Genomic DNA, 12,080 nt, shown 5'->3' on the forward strand with positions numbered 1-12,080 from the left:
AGGCAATGGTACTGTGACAGCTGTGGTTGGTCGCTCAGAGGTCACAACCAGCATCAAGCAGGATCTGCATATGACACTTAACACACCAGACCAACCTGACAACAGTACTGTCGACGACGAAGGTGACGGCGTCTTAAGGCGAGAAAAATCATCCAACACTCCCATATCTAGGCCTGTCTCTGAACTCATAAAGGAAACAATTCAAATGCATGAAAAGCTGCAGCACCATGAGCGGCCGAAGCCAGCTGAAGTCAAGTGTGATGAGCAGGCCCAGTCGGTGAATGTGGCACAGATGAAGGCCGCTTTTGACTCGCCTCAGAAACCCCCGGTGAAGGCGATCAAGAGGAAGCCATCAATGAGAAAAGGTAAGGGCATTTAAATCTCATTAACTAAAGTATACTCACTGCTGTATCTAATAAATAGAAACTGAAGGTTGTGCAGAACACACAGGGAATAACAAGACAGCAGGTATATTGATCACTGGGTCATTTGTGAGTGATAAAACAATTAGCTGATAAAGTTTTGCTTTCGTGATACATTGACCCTGTCAGGTCGGGTTGCCAGAGCCACCGTAAACGATTACGTCATTCCTGATATGCAGGACTGAGGGAGGGTGAAGGAAAATAGACTGGATGATGAAGTACAGATGTTTTTTTCTGCTGACAAAAATGCTGGATTTGTGAAATAACGCCATCTTGTGGTGCTGAAACACACGTGTGGTACATTGTGTTCTTCAGGAAAATTGAAAATATATTCTTTTTGAGATTGTAAAACAACACCGAGGCGAAGAATGGCATATTTTTTTCATTGTGTATAATCTAGGATATAATAATTTGTAGTAATGGACATTAGAAGTAGCCTTTGGAATAAAAATAAAATAAAAGAGGTTATTATGAAAATTATTGCTGTTTTCTAACAAAGCACAATTGAGCCTCATACACTTTTGATTGTATTCCTATATTTAGTATCCACATATTTACACCCTCATCAGTCACATATGCATATATAAAGCCACGCTACTATTTCAAATGTTGATGCTTCACCCTAATTATCTGTTATATTATGGATCATTAAATTAGCAGTAAGGCTGTAACATGAGCTTATGAGGTGCATGTGTCAACCTCTTAAAGAAATAACAACATAACTCCTATTGTTTAATGAATAAATGGACAGTAGTGCTTTTATAAATGAAGTGGCCATGATATAACAGTAGAAGAAGACAATGGGCGGTGCACAAAGGGATAACATTAATATGAAAGCTGATTTAAAAGCCTCGGCAGACGCAAAAATGAAGGTGATTCTCTGTGACTGGCAACCTGGAGGAAGGAGGCGTGAGGCCCCGCGGTCTGCTTATCTAAATAGCCATTGGTCGAGGGAGCTGTCCGTCAACCGTGGCCGCTCCACTCACCGTCAGACAGGCCGAAGAAGGGGGCGGGGCCAGTGTGGGAGTAGGGAAAGATCGCAGAGGGAGAGAGAGTCAGAGGCTCAGCGGCGGAGGAGGAATCGACCCGGTCACACGTTGGGCTGCGTGTTATATCATTCGCTTTTCGGGAATACTTAAATTTCTCCCCTCAGAAGGTAAGCGCACACACCACGCTGTTGTAGACGGGTGTTTTTTGTCTTGTATTAAATATGGCAGCTGCTTGGTTTTTCCCTCGTCCACCTCCAGACAGCACAGCCCGGGACAGGAAAGTGCACGCGCTAGCTAAAACGAACCAGGATATAATGTGAGCTGCTCCTCTCTCTCTCTCCTTTTTTTTTTTTTTTAAGCTAGCCGTAGCCTTCAACGGCTAATAGCTATCTGTTAATGCTAGAAAAGTTATTTTTACGCCCAACCAGAGGGGTACGGGGTTTTTCCTTTCTCCGTCGGGTGGATGAATTGAGGAAACGTGCTGTGGCTACACGGTGTGGAGCCGGGAGCGGAGCGGGGTGGGGTAGCCCTCCATAGTGCGGCAGGAAAACTTCTCTCCGCAGCGGTGGATCCACACAGACGGAGGTGCAGAGCTGCACAACCGCGCCCTGGCCCCTGGCATCCTGTCCCGGGCGTAACATGCTCTCCTCACACCGAACAATCGGCCCCACACATCCAAGAATCACCCCTGCCATTCTGGATCTCATGTGTCCAATAACCCCCCCCCCCCTATTATTTTTAAATTTAAACCCAGTATTGATGTTATTAGGTTCGGATTTGACCCACTAACACACTGGTATGGAAGAAAAAAGGGTCGCAGCATAGACGTGATCGCTGCTTCACAAATGAAGCTCAGTTTCATGCATAATTGAGTCCCCCATTAGTCTGACTGTGTGTGTACATCATGTGGGAAATTGCTGGTATGACATTAAACTCAACCTCCATTAGTTGCTGTAGTTCTTGTCAATGAGGTCAGACAGAGAAGTGTCATGTCCGGGGTCCAGCAGCTTTATGTTGACAGCTGTTTCGGTTTTTGTCTAACTTTGTCAAATCAATATGTGGTTACTTTATTTTAAGACTCTTCGTTGTCCGATTATTTTGGTCTGCCTTAATATTTAGCAAAAGCGTTTCCATGACTGGACCACGTGTGTTGTAGTTAAAATGGGGTTTGCTCAGTGAGTGGTTTGACAGGGAGTGTCACAAGTAGGGCTGCAATAAATAGCAAAGATTATTTCCATTATTCACTGATTCCAATTGTGTCTTTCAAGTATGATGACTTGGCCCCGTCTTTAACATTTGGCTCGTTTCGGCCTTGGAGCTACAGGCAATGCAATTCCCAAATACCAGTACAATTCTGGACAAGCCCTTGTGCTTGGAACCTGATCATAAACTGACGGTTGTAGCGAGGTCAGTGAAGACTTAATGGTGCTTTCCTCCTCACTTGGCAGTCATAAATAGTCTCAAGTCAAGCACTAATGACTGGGTGATGATCCAAATAGTCCCCTGTGTGACCTCTTTGTCTGTATGACACCACCACCAGCTCATTTGCCTCCTCATGACATTAGGGCAGTTTGATTTGTAATGGGCATGGTTGGTGTGCCAAAAGGGCAGCATGATTATTTACATATTAAGTCCTTGTATTGAGCCACTTTACTCAGCTCCTATGGTGCAATCAACTTTGGGTTGAAGGAATTTTCCTCACTGTGGGTTGCAGAGCAGGTGTAGGCTTGAGGGAACGGCCCCAGGGTTGACAGTCAGCGTAACTACAACCCTGTTTGGGCTTGTTCTCCATTCCAGACGCACCAACCCCTGCTGGTTGTGCGGCACTACAGGGTCTTTAGAAGAGAGAAGCCTGCCTTCCTGTGCCTGGGCTGAAAGAGGAAGTGGGTCAGGAAGCAGAGGGAAACTAAGCATGAGATGTGAGCGGGGGCTTGGTTCCTATCTGCTGTGGCAAGACACTCTTATGTGGGCTGTGGTGAACTGTGGAGTGCATTTTGAACATTTTGAATTGATTTCGAGAATATCATGAACCTCCAATAATCCAGCATATCCATGAAATGTATTTAATCTTTGTTAAGTAAGGTCTGGTTAAGTCCACCTGTTCCCTGCTGGCCATCTCACTGTTCATTGCTGTGCTGGAATGGTTTAGAAGTAGTAGTTCTCACATCATTTTGCTGGAATAATCAGCATCCTATGGAAAGCAACCTTATGTGGAGTCAATAGCTTGGTCTCTGCATTTCATTTGGAAACATAGATCCCATTCTTTCAACATGTCTGACATACCTCAGTTTGTGTTTGGTCCTGTCTGCACAAGATGCTGTTATCTCACAGCATTTTTTCAAGAGGACTTGACAGGACAGAAACCTTCAGAATGAAAAACTACAGCTTGTAAATTCCTTAAGTTTTTGGTTTTACTTCAGGTTCATTTACCCCCACACACATAGCGTTCAGGAGTTTATTTTAAGAAACATGGAAAGAAAAATCTCATTATCTAACCACCTGCTTAGCATATTAGTGTGCTTATCTGTTTGTTTTTTGTTAGTATGTACCAGCCTGTTGGCTGAAGAGGATCACATGTATAAATCTGTGCCGCTAATTGTTTGCACACTGACACAACCCACTGACTGTACCAATAGACTAATCGCAGTGTTTTGGGAAAATGCACAAATAACAAAAAGGAAATGACAAAGGCATCAAAAACATTCTTGAATAAAATAACGAAAAGGTGACTCAAAAAATAAGCCAATTCCCTTCATTTATTAAACCACAAGCAGAATGTATACTCTATGAAGTTTTGTGTTTATTGATTGATCGAAGTTAATCTTTTGATACCAGAAAAAAAACTTTTGCTGGATTTGCTTGAACTCTCAATCATTCATGAAATTCAGATGTCCTCTGTTATTTTGAACCTCCCCTTTTTTAGCTTTATAGCTAAGCAATTCTAGCAGATTCATGCAGATGCACTATTTCTTCCACTGGTCATTCCCACCACAGCTGACATCTGTTGAAATGGAGCAGTGGTTTGTGCTCTGCTCTCTGGGGGAGGGGGAAGTAACTGATCAGGAAGAGGAAGGATCATGCTTTTGTACTCTCACGCTGTAATGTTTAAGAGTCAATGATTAATAATGAGATTTGTTTTTTTGTCCTTTTCTTTTAGATGTGTTTAGTCAGTGTCTGATAGGAAAGCTGCTTGAAAAAAAAAACAGGCAGATGTTAGGTTTGATTTGAGTGGATGCATATATAAAAGTAACTCTACACACAAACAATCCTCTAAACTGAAGCTTTTCCTGTTGTGAGTAATTTTATAGGATTTTAAAGTGGTCTCCTATTAAACTTTGACTTTTAAGCAGGATAAGAAGTTTAGGATTTAGCGCCTTAAGTCTCGCAGCATAGAAAGTTGAAAAAATGGGTTAGTGCTCAAGCACAGGTCAAGGCATGCTCAGCTTCACGCTCAACAGACAGTTTCAGACAAGTTTGTGTTTCCATATGTGAATCTGAGGGGTCTGTTTTTTCCCTGTTTTTGGAATGCTGAAGTTGGCAAAACCTAATCATTTGACTTTTGGTGTTGAAACTTTTTCGTATGTTAATGCCTGGCACACTTACATGCTATTGATGCTGTTGATTGGAGCCAGTAATTTATTGTCTGTTTTACGAGGCTGGATGTTCAGCCACATTATTCTCATGTCTGCAAATCTCATTTCCTCTACAAAGTACCACACGTACAGTGGTGCATAATGTATTGCGTTCCAGTTGCATTTAAACTGAGCAGACCGCAGACTGCATGATCACTTGGGGTTGGAAAATGGTGAAAAAACTGCACCTTATCTCATTGTTGCAAAATGCACTGGAATGTAGCTGGAATCTGATTACAATGGTGGTCCGTGGCCTTGGTTACAGGAAGGGGATTTAGGTGGCGTCTCATGCAGTCTTGGTGACAAAAGGCAAAAAGGCAGCCAGTGTATGGAGAGCAGTGAGGCGACATCGCTGGTGTGTGGGGGCGAGGGGTGGCGTGGGTAGCAAAGTGTGGGAAAGAAAAGTCTGTGACCATCAACGACGGTTATGTCTCTAAAATAACACAATTAAAGCATCTGACATAGTGTAGAGCTGATGCAAATTCTTTGAAAGCCTCAGTCCTTTCCATCGTAATCAACATCTTAATTAGTATTCTAATTATTTTTTAAATTATTTTAGTTGCATATGCATTAGCACTACAATTCTAACTTGCCCATGGAATAAGGAATATTAATTGGTCATCATGCATCACCGTTGATTGTTGTAGTTTATTCTTAGACAAGGACAGTTCTGTGCGTCATGTGACAGTCACGTTAACTCCACCAACACTGGGAAAGTGACACCTGAATAAATTACAACCAATTCAAGATGTGCCAAAAGTCAAGAGTCTTGAATTTTTACATTAACGGCTGAACTGTCTTGAAATTACTGTAAATGGCTGATGTTAGTGGATAAGCATATTGTAGCTTTGCATGCAGCCCAAAACCACTGTATGTATGTGTGTGTATATATACATACAATACCCCCAGTAGTGTAGTGATTAGCCTACCTCCTGTTGAAAAGATGTATTTTACATGAATGGCCAGCTGTAGCTACCAAGATGACGCTAGCATTGCAGAAACGGCGACAATAACAACAATGATGAAAAGCACAGACAAAGGACTTGCAAAATGAAATGCATAGCAGATAAGACCTGTTGCGAAACATGGCTGAGCTTTGTTTTATTTGCTGATTGTGTGTGCCCGCAGAGGGCTTTACACACGCCAATGACCTCAGCTTCAGGCTGCACCTTTAAAGATAAATGGCTCCAGATGAGACAAATTTCGGATTGTGATCAACTTGACAAATAAGGTAAAACAAATAAAATTCTGCTTTGCAGTCAAAACGTTTTTTGCGCTTATAACAGCAAAGTGTATTTTCTAGTGCTGAAATTGATCAAAGTTGGTTATGGTAAAGTAACTGACTGAAAGATAAAATATCTACCTTTCTTCTTGCAGCCTTCAAGATGACGTATTTCTTGTTGGAAGTGTTTATCTCTGGCTGCACTAACAGGCTGTGGGATGACGAGTGGGCTTTTACCGCCTAGACCAGTTCAACCTGTTTTTAAAGGACAGGTCTATTTTCTGTAAACATTACAGTCAATACCGCTTTAGGTTAACAACCTCAGGAATAACCACACTGGGCCAATGAAGAAGTAATAGACACTTTCATGCACATACAGTAGGGCTGGGGCAATATGATTCTATACTATCACAAAAGTTGGCTACAATGAATCCCTTTTCCTAAAAGCAGTGCACATCACACATCAGTCAATGTTTTAGAGTTTTATTACAGCAACATCATTTCCACAAACCCCTTGAATCTGTTTTAAAGCCATGCTTAAATATTAGTATGACCTTTTAACAGGTCTTTAGGCTATAGGGCTTTAGGTTAGATAATACAATAATATATTATAATAAATCCACCATTGAATATGAGGATTTATTCAATATGACTGTGACAAAGCTCCTGTTGAACCAACCAACAGCTCTACGATTCCCCGGCAGATGCTAACAGGCTAACCTGCTAGCCCTGGCACTAACCTTTAGCTGCTAGCTGTTATTACACTAGGCCAGTGTAAATAATAAATATCGATTCGGGAATAAATGTTGTGATGAAAAAAATCATTAAAACCTTTTTGCCACTCATAACACACAGTATACTGTAGTGGTACACAGTATATAGCAGTTTTCTAAAAGAACTGCTTTGGAGACTGTTTAGAGGCTTTCGGCTCTAATTCTGCCGCCCCTCCCTCTTGTACATCCGCTCATCCTGCTTTGTGGCTGGGATTTTCATGTTATGTCACATCTCACTCATCAAAAACATTATAAAACACAACATCAGGGATAGTTTCGCTCCCTCAACATCACAGTGGGGACAAATGTGACTATTTTTAGACTTTGCATTTAAGAATAATGTTCAAACTTGTTTAGTGTGCCTATTAACTAGACTCTTTTAGTTTCTCAGAACTGTAACAGGCAATTGGTTCTAATCCGGGTTTGACTGGTTATCTGCCATAGTGGAGATCTGATAGTGAAGCAGTTTAGTAAATCTCATCCTTTTCCAGAGTCCTCTTGGATGTGAAGACCAAGGTTTGTCTTCTGACATCTCTGTAAATTGTCTTTATTTTGAGGGTGGGACAATGATATGTAATAATATAGTGCAAGCCTGACAATGAGAAACCCGTTGGAGTACAAATAGCTGTTGGCAGAATGGGGTGGCTCCATGTCGTAATTGGAATGTGTGAACATAATTGAACGTGGCAGGGATAGGCAGCATTAAATGTCTCCCGTTTCTGAGGATGTGCCATTAAGTCGCTTTCCAAAGGGTGGATACCCCAGTTTTAAAGACTTTTGATGACTCAGTAACACGAAGGAGAAATAAAGACTTTCCTGGAACACGGTCATCTTCAATAGCTTCATTGATCTTAGTGTTCTGTTAAAGAGATGGATCTTGGATCAAGTGACTGAAAAGTTATTTGTTCTTCCAGTAACAACAAATGTTCTAGGAATTACATTCTGGCAAACTGGCCAAACATGAACCCTCAATAATATTTATTTTTTTACTTTTCCTCTGTAGCTCTTTTGCAGCCTTATGTCAGAGCAAAAAGATTTTCCGGAGATTTAATGGAGGATAGCAATCTGTTCTGTAACTCTGAGGTAGAAATGAGAGGCAAACCTTCCATGGCCTAACACAAGAGTTCAAACTCAAGGATGAAAGACCCAAATTCTGTTGTTCATTTGTCTTTTTATACTGTTGTGTAGCTGTGTACAATTGTCTGTTATTTAGATTCAAAGAAAACACAAGTACAACCAAATGTATAGAACTTAAATTTAGCAAGGTAACACATTTTAATGTAAAACAAGACTTCTTTCTGTAATATTACAAGGAGATGAAAAATCAATGAAAGTGAGGTACAGCACTCTGCTTGCCAAAGGACCCACATTTCCTCAACAGAACAATCAGATGTGAGTGAAGAGAAGGATATAGAAGGAATACAGAGAAGGATGCTAAAAACTGTGTCACTCCGGCCCCACGTCCTGTTGTCATTTCCTCAGGCTGTGGGGTCCTCCTTCTGTCTCTGCACATCAGAGTCAGCTCCACTGGTGGAAGAGGCAATAAGGTACATAGCTTTCCTCTCATCCGATTTGCCCAACAGATACTTGCGGTCATTTTGCTTGAATTAGAGCTCGATCAGTGAGCTGTAAATCTCAGGAGAGTGCCACCGAGTAGTGTAGCATTTCCCCAAGGTGAGTCTGTATGTGACGTGCTTAGTTTAGTCTGTCGGACTAGTGCCAGCCTTTCAGTGCTTCACACAGCCCTTGTTTATATGGTTGCATGCAGAAGTAATAATCATTTTCTTATGGTTCTTATTAAAAAAGTATTTTAAAACCTGTCTGTTTCCACAAAATCTCTGACCAAGCTTTTCAACTGCATAGATTTATCCAGGATGATATAGGATATAAACCCACATAGAACTCGATCCACCAAAAGAATTTAACTCAACAGGAAAATCCTAAAATAATGTTAGAGTCCTGGCTACAACCCTGTAAACAGGCAAGCATTCACCTTCATTTTCTGCTGCCTCCTGTATTTTCGGAAGCTTACTTATTTCAGGCTCGGCTCATCAGGTGCGAGTAAGGGATAGTGATGCTCTTACGTAAGAGTCCTGAGGGATAAGGGAGTTATTGGTTTGGCATTTGACCATTGTGGAGGTTAGGATTTACCTTTCCCAGGCAGGGTGGTAAGATGTGTTTGAAACCATGGAGAAAGTTCTGTATGGGAGGCTCAAAACAGCTCTTGTCTTTTATAGCTCTAAGGTTTGAGTTAACAGATCTGTTATTAAAAATGATTTCAGGTTTATGTTGAGCCTGAAGCTATCGGCATTTATACTTGAGTCTGATTTGAGTCCTAGTCCATGACAGCAATAGTTTTATGTCCAAGTGCAATAATGCTCACATAAATACAGTATAAAAATAAATGCTTTCCTTCCAAAAGTGAATTTGGATGTAATTTTCCTTTTTTCCTTTCCTTCATTCACCAAAACCCAGTATTGCATAATCAGCTGCAACCCCACCCAGTCCGCTCTGACCTGCAGTGTGTACGCTGATACAGCCCAGCCCTCTCCATAAAGGTTTCATGTTTCGGCAATCTAGTTTATGCACGGCTATTCTTACACGTTGTACAAAAAGCTCTAACAATGGTTAGTCACTCCGTTCAAAACTAATTCAACTTTACTTGTGTTAAGTAATTTCTATTGAGTATATTTCCAACTTTTGTCGGAAATCCTGACCTGATGTCTTGTTTTTGTGACTACATCATAGGTCACATCGCAATTCGGTATTATTTTTCGGCCTATTGGGGTAGAACTAGTCCTGATCTTTTATCCTCAGAGTGGTTGGTTGTTAAAACGGTAACATATTGATATTTCCTGCTGTTCGCGGGGCTGGCGAATACTGGGGCTTGAGATCTTTCTGCAGGCCCTGACACACCTCAAGAATGCAGTGATTGTTCTGCCAGGGCTAGTCACACTATTATGGTGATAACACACCTTATATAGCTATAACATGCATTGCAAGTTAACCAATTATGTTAGCATTTCTTACTTTGGTATTGTGTACTTTTTGTCTAGTTTGATGTTTCCCTGATGTTGCTAAGCAGCATGCCTTGGAGACAGATTGCAGCCAAACAAACACCAATGCAGTGTTCATAGCATGAAGTGGACTTGGGCTCTACTAAGCATAACATTCACTATGAAATTCAGCATGCCTAAGTCATTCAACACCTTGCTGGATATCTAGAGGTCAGCATCAGTGATGAGCATTCAAAGACATTGGCTAGCAACTTTCCATAGTTGCACCAATACCATATAATTCAATATGACATGTTAAAAGGTTTTCATCATATAATTGCTTAATTGAATCAGGTAAAGAAATTATATTAAGGAGGTTAGCTCAACAGTCACCTCACTGGTCTTTGAGCATTTCTTGTCATACAAAGCAGCAAACAAATAAATCTTGGATCAGCAACTAAATAACTTTTTAAGGTAAAATCACCCCGAATCTATCTGTTCTGTAAAATATTTGGTCTATTGTAGAAAGACCTGGAGTCTTAAGCTGTGAAGACTCAAGTTCCTCAGCACACCAGGAGACACAAGATGCCTAATTTTTGATCTTTTGAGTTTCCAACTGCGGCAGAGTTACACATTTGGCAGATAAATCAGTAGATTCAAATAGCCAAGGGCTGTTCACCATTGACTCAGCTTATATAGTACACAAGCCCATCATTGTCAGTTTATTGTGCAGAGGAAAATACAGTATGTGGCTGAGGGCAGACACATAACCTCGAACTTGCCTAATACATATGGTACAAACAGTACCTCATTTAGAATTGCTGGTATTTTCACATAGAGTACATATGTGACAGCTGCCTTGTGTATGTCAGGCCAGTTGAATAAGAGTAAAGGCTTAAAATGATTGTGCACATATAAATATTCACAGCTGTAAATAAAGAATCATGGTTAACAGAGTTAAAAACTTGCACTCCAACAATAACAGGCAGCAGCGGCAGTTTCTGCTTGCACCATTAACAAGCATGTTTTTCGATTCATTTATCAAATGAGGAATATTAAGTAAGTATTGTAAGAATTGACAGCTTTTCCCAATTGTTATGTAAGGTTTTCTCAGTAATGACAAAAGCCTGATTCTGGCATGCCAATATTTTGTTTGTTTTTTTAGAAATGAAAGAATGAAGAATCTTTGTGAGAATCAATTTCTTGCTTTCAAAATGAATCCAGTGTTTTTTTTCTCTCCCACAACTAGAAAATATCTATAAGGATTTCTGGAGATTTTATAATTGGATGTCAGTCAGCTGCTCTTGGTCTGCGTCAGCCTTTCCCGCAGTAATCAAAGTCAGTTTCCTAGACAGATGCCCTTCTGATCCAGATAAATTGAGGGGAGGATTAACAGAATCTGATGTAACTTCTCCTCGGTTTAAGAAAGATTAACATTTAAGTGCCATTAACTGCTCGATCTAATGTGAAGAAATTTGTCTTTGAGCCCACCGGGTTTACAAATCTGAAAAGGTAAATGGTTGTATTGACTGACGTGTTTTACAGACATGTCTAGCTGGGACACGCCCACATCCCAACAGGAAGAACTTCCTGCTTGTTTTGCAATCTTGTGCTGTCGGAAACACGCCATATGAGCCTCTCTTGCTGCACTTATGCTCTCTCCCTCTCTCTTTTACACACACACACACACACACACACACACACACACACACACACACACACACACACACACACACACACAATGGAAAACCACCTCCAAAACATGTCTCACATCCTGTGCTGGGCTTTGGTCATGTTGGAAATTCAGTCTGGGAACTGTTACCATGTGCTGATTCCAAAAAATAAAATAAAAACGTTTTTTTTCCGAAGGTTCACAATACTGCTAAAGAGCTTTAGTCTTCTCGATGTTGTAGGTTAGATTGGACCTTCATTCTGGCCGTTTATCTGGCCAGCTTTCCATTATCTTTGGAAGTGCTCTGTTATTGTAAGCAGAGTAGTGGGACTTGTAGCTTTTGAATGGGCTTGTTTTCTAAAGCTCTCCTGTCT

The 12,080-nt window shown here is 40.9% G+C and overlaps 1 protein-coding gene across 2 annotated transcripts in view; it reads left to right on the top strand.

The window, feature by feature from the left end:
- Positions 1-23: 23 nt before the first annotated feature.
- LOC117767351 (coronin-1C-A) overlaps positions 24-12,080 on the top strand; it is a 31,383-nt gene continuing 19,326 nt past the window's right edge. The window contains exon 1 of one of the 2 annotated variants that reach the window (XM_034594906.1): positions 24-365. In XM_034594906.1, coding sequence (XP_034450797.1) covers positions 71-365 — 295 coding nt within the window. In that variant the 5' untranslated portion in view covers positions 24-70. Of the gene's footprint in view, positions 366-1,438; positions 1,579-12,080 lie in introns of those variants that run through there. The other variant, XM_034594907.1, reaches the window with a different exon arrangement.

Source organism: Hippoglossus hippoglossus, chromosome 9 (genome assembly GCF_009819705.1).
Source record: "Hippoglossus hippoglossus isolate fHipHip1 chromosome 9, fHipHip1.pri, whole genome shotgun sequence".
In the NCBI taxonomy this organism is placed as follows: domain Eukaryota; kingdom Metazoa; phylum Chordata; class Actinopteri; order Pleuronectiformes; family Pleuronectidae; genus Hippoglossus; species Hippoglossus hippoglossus.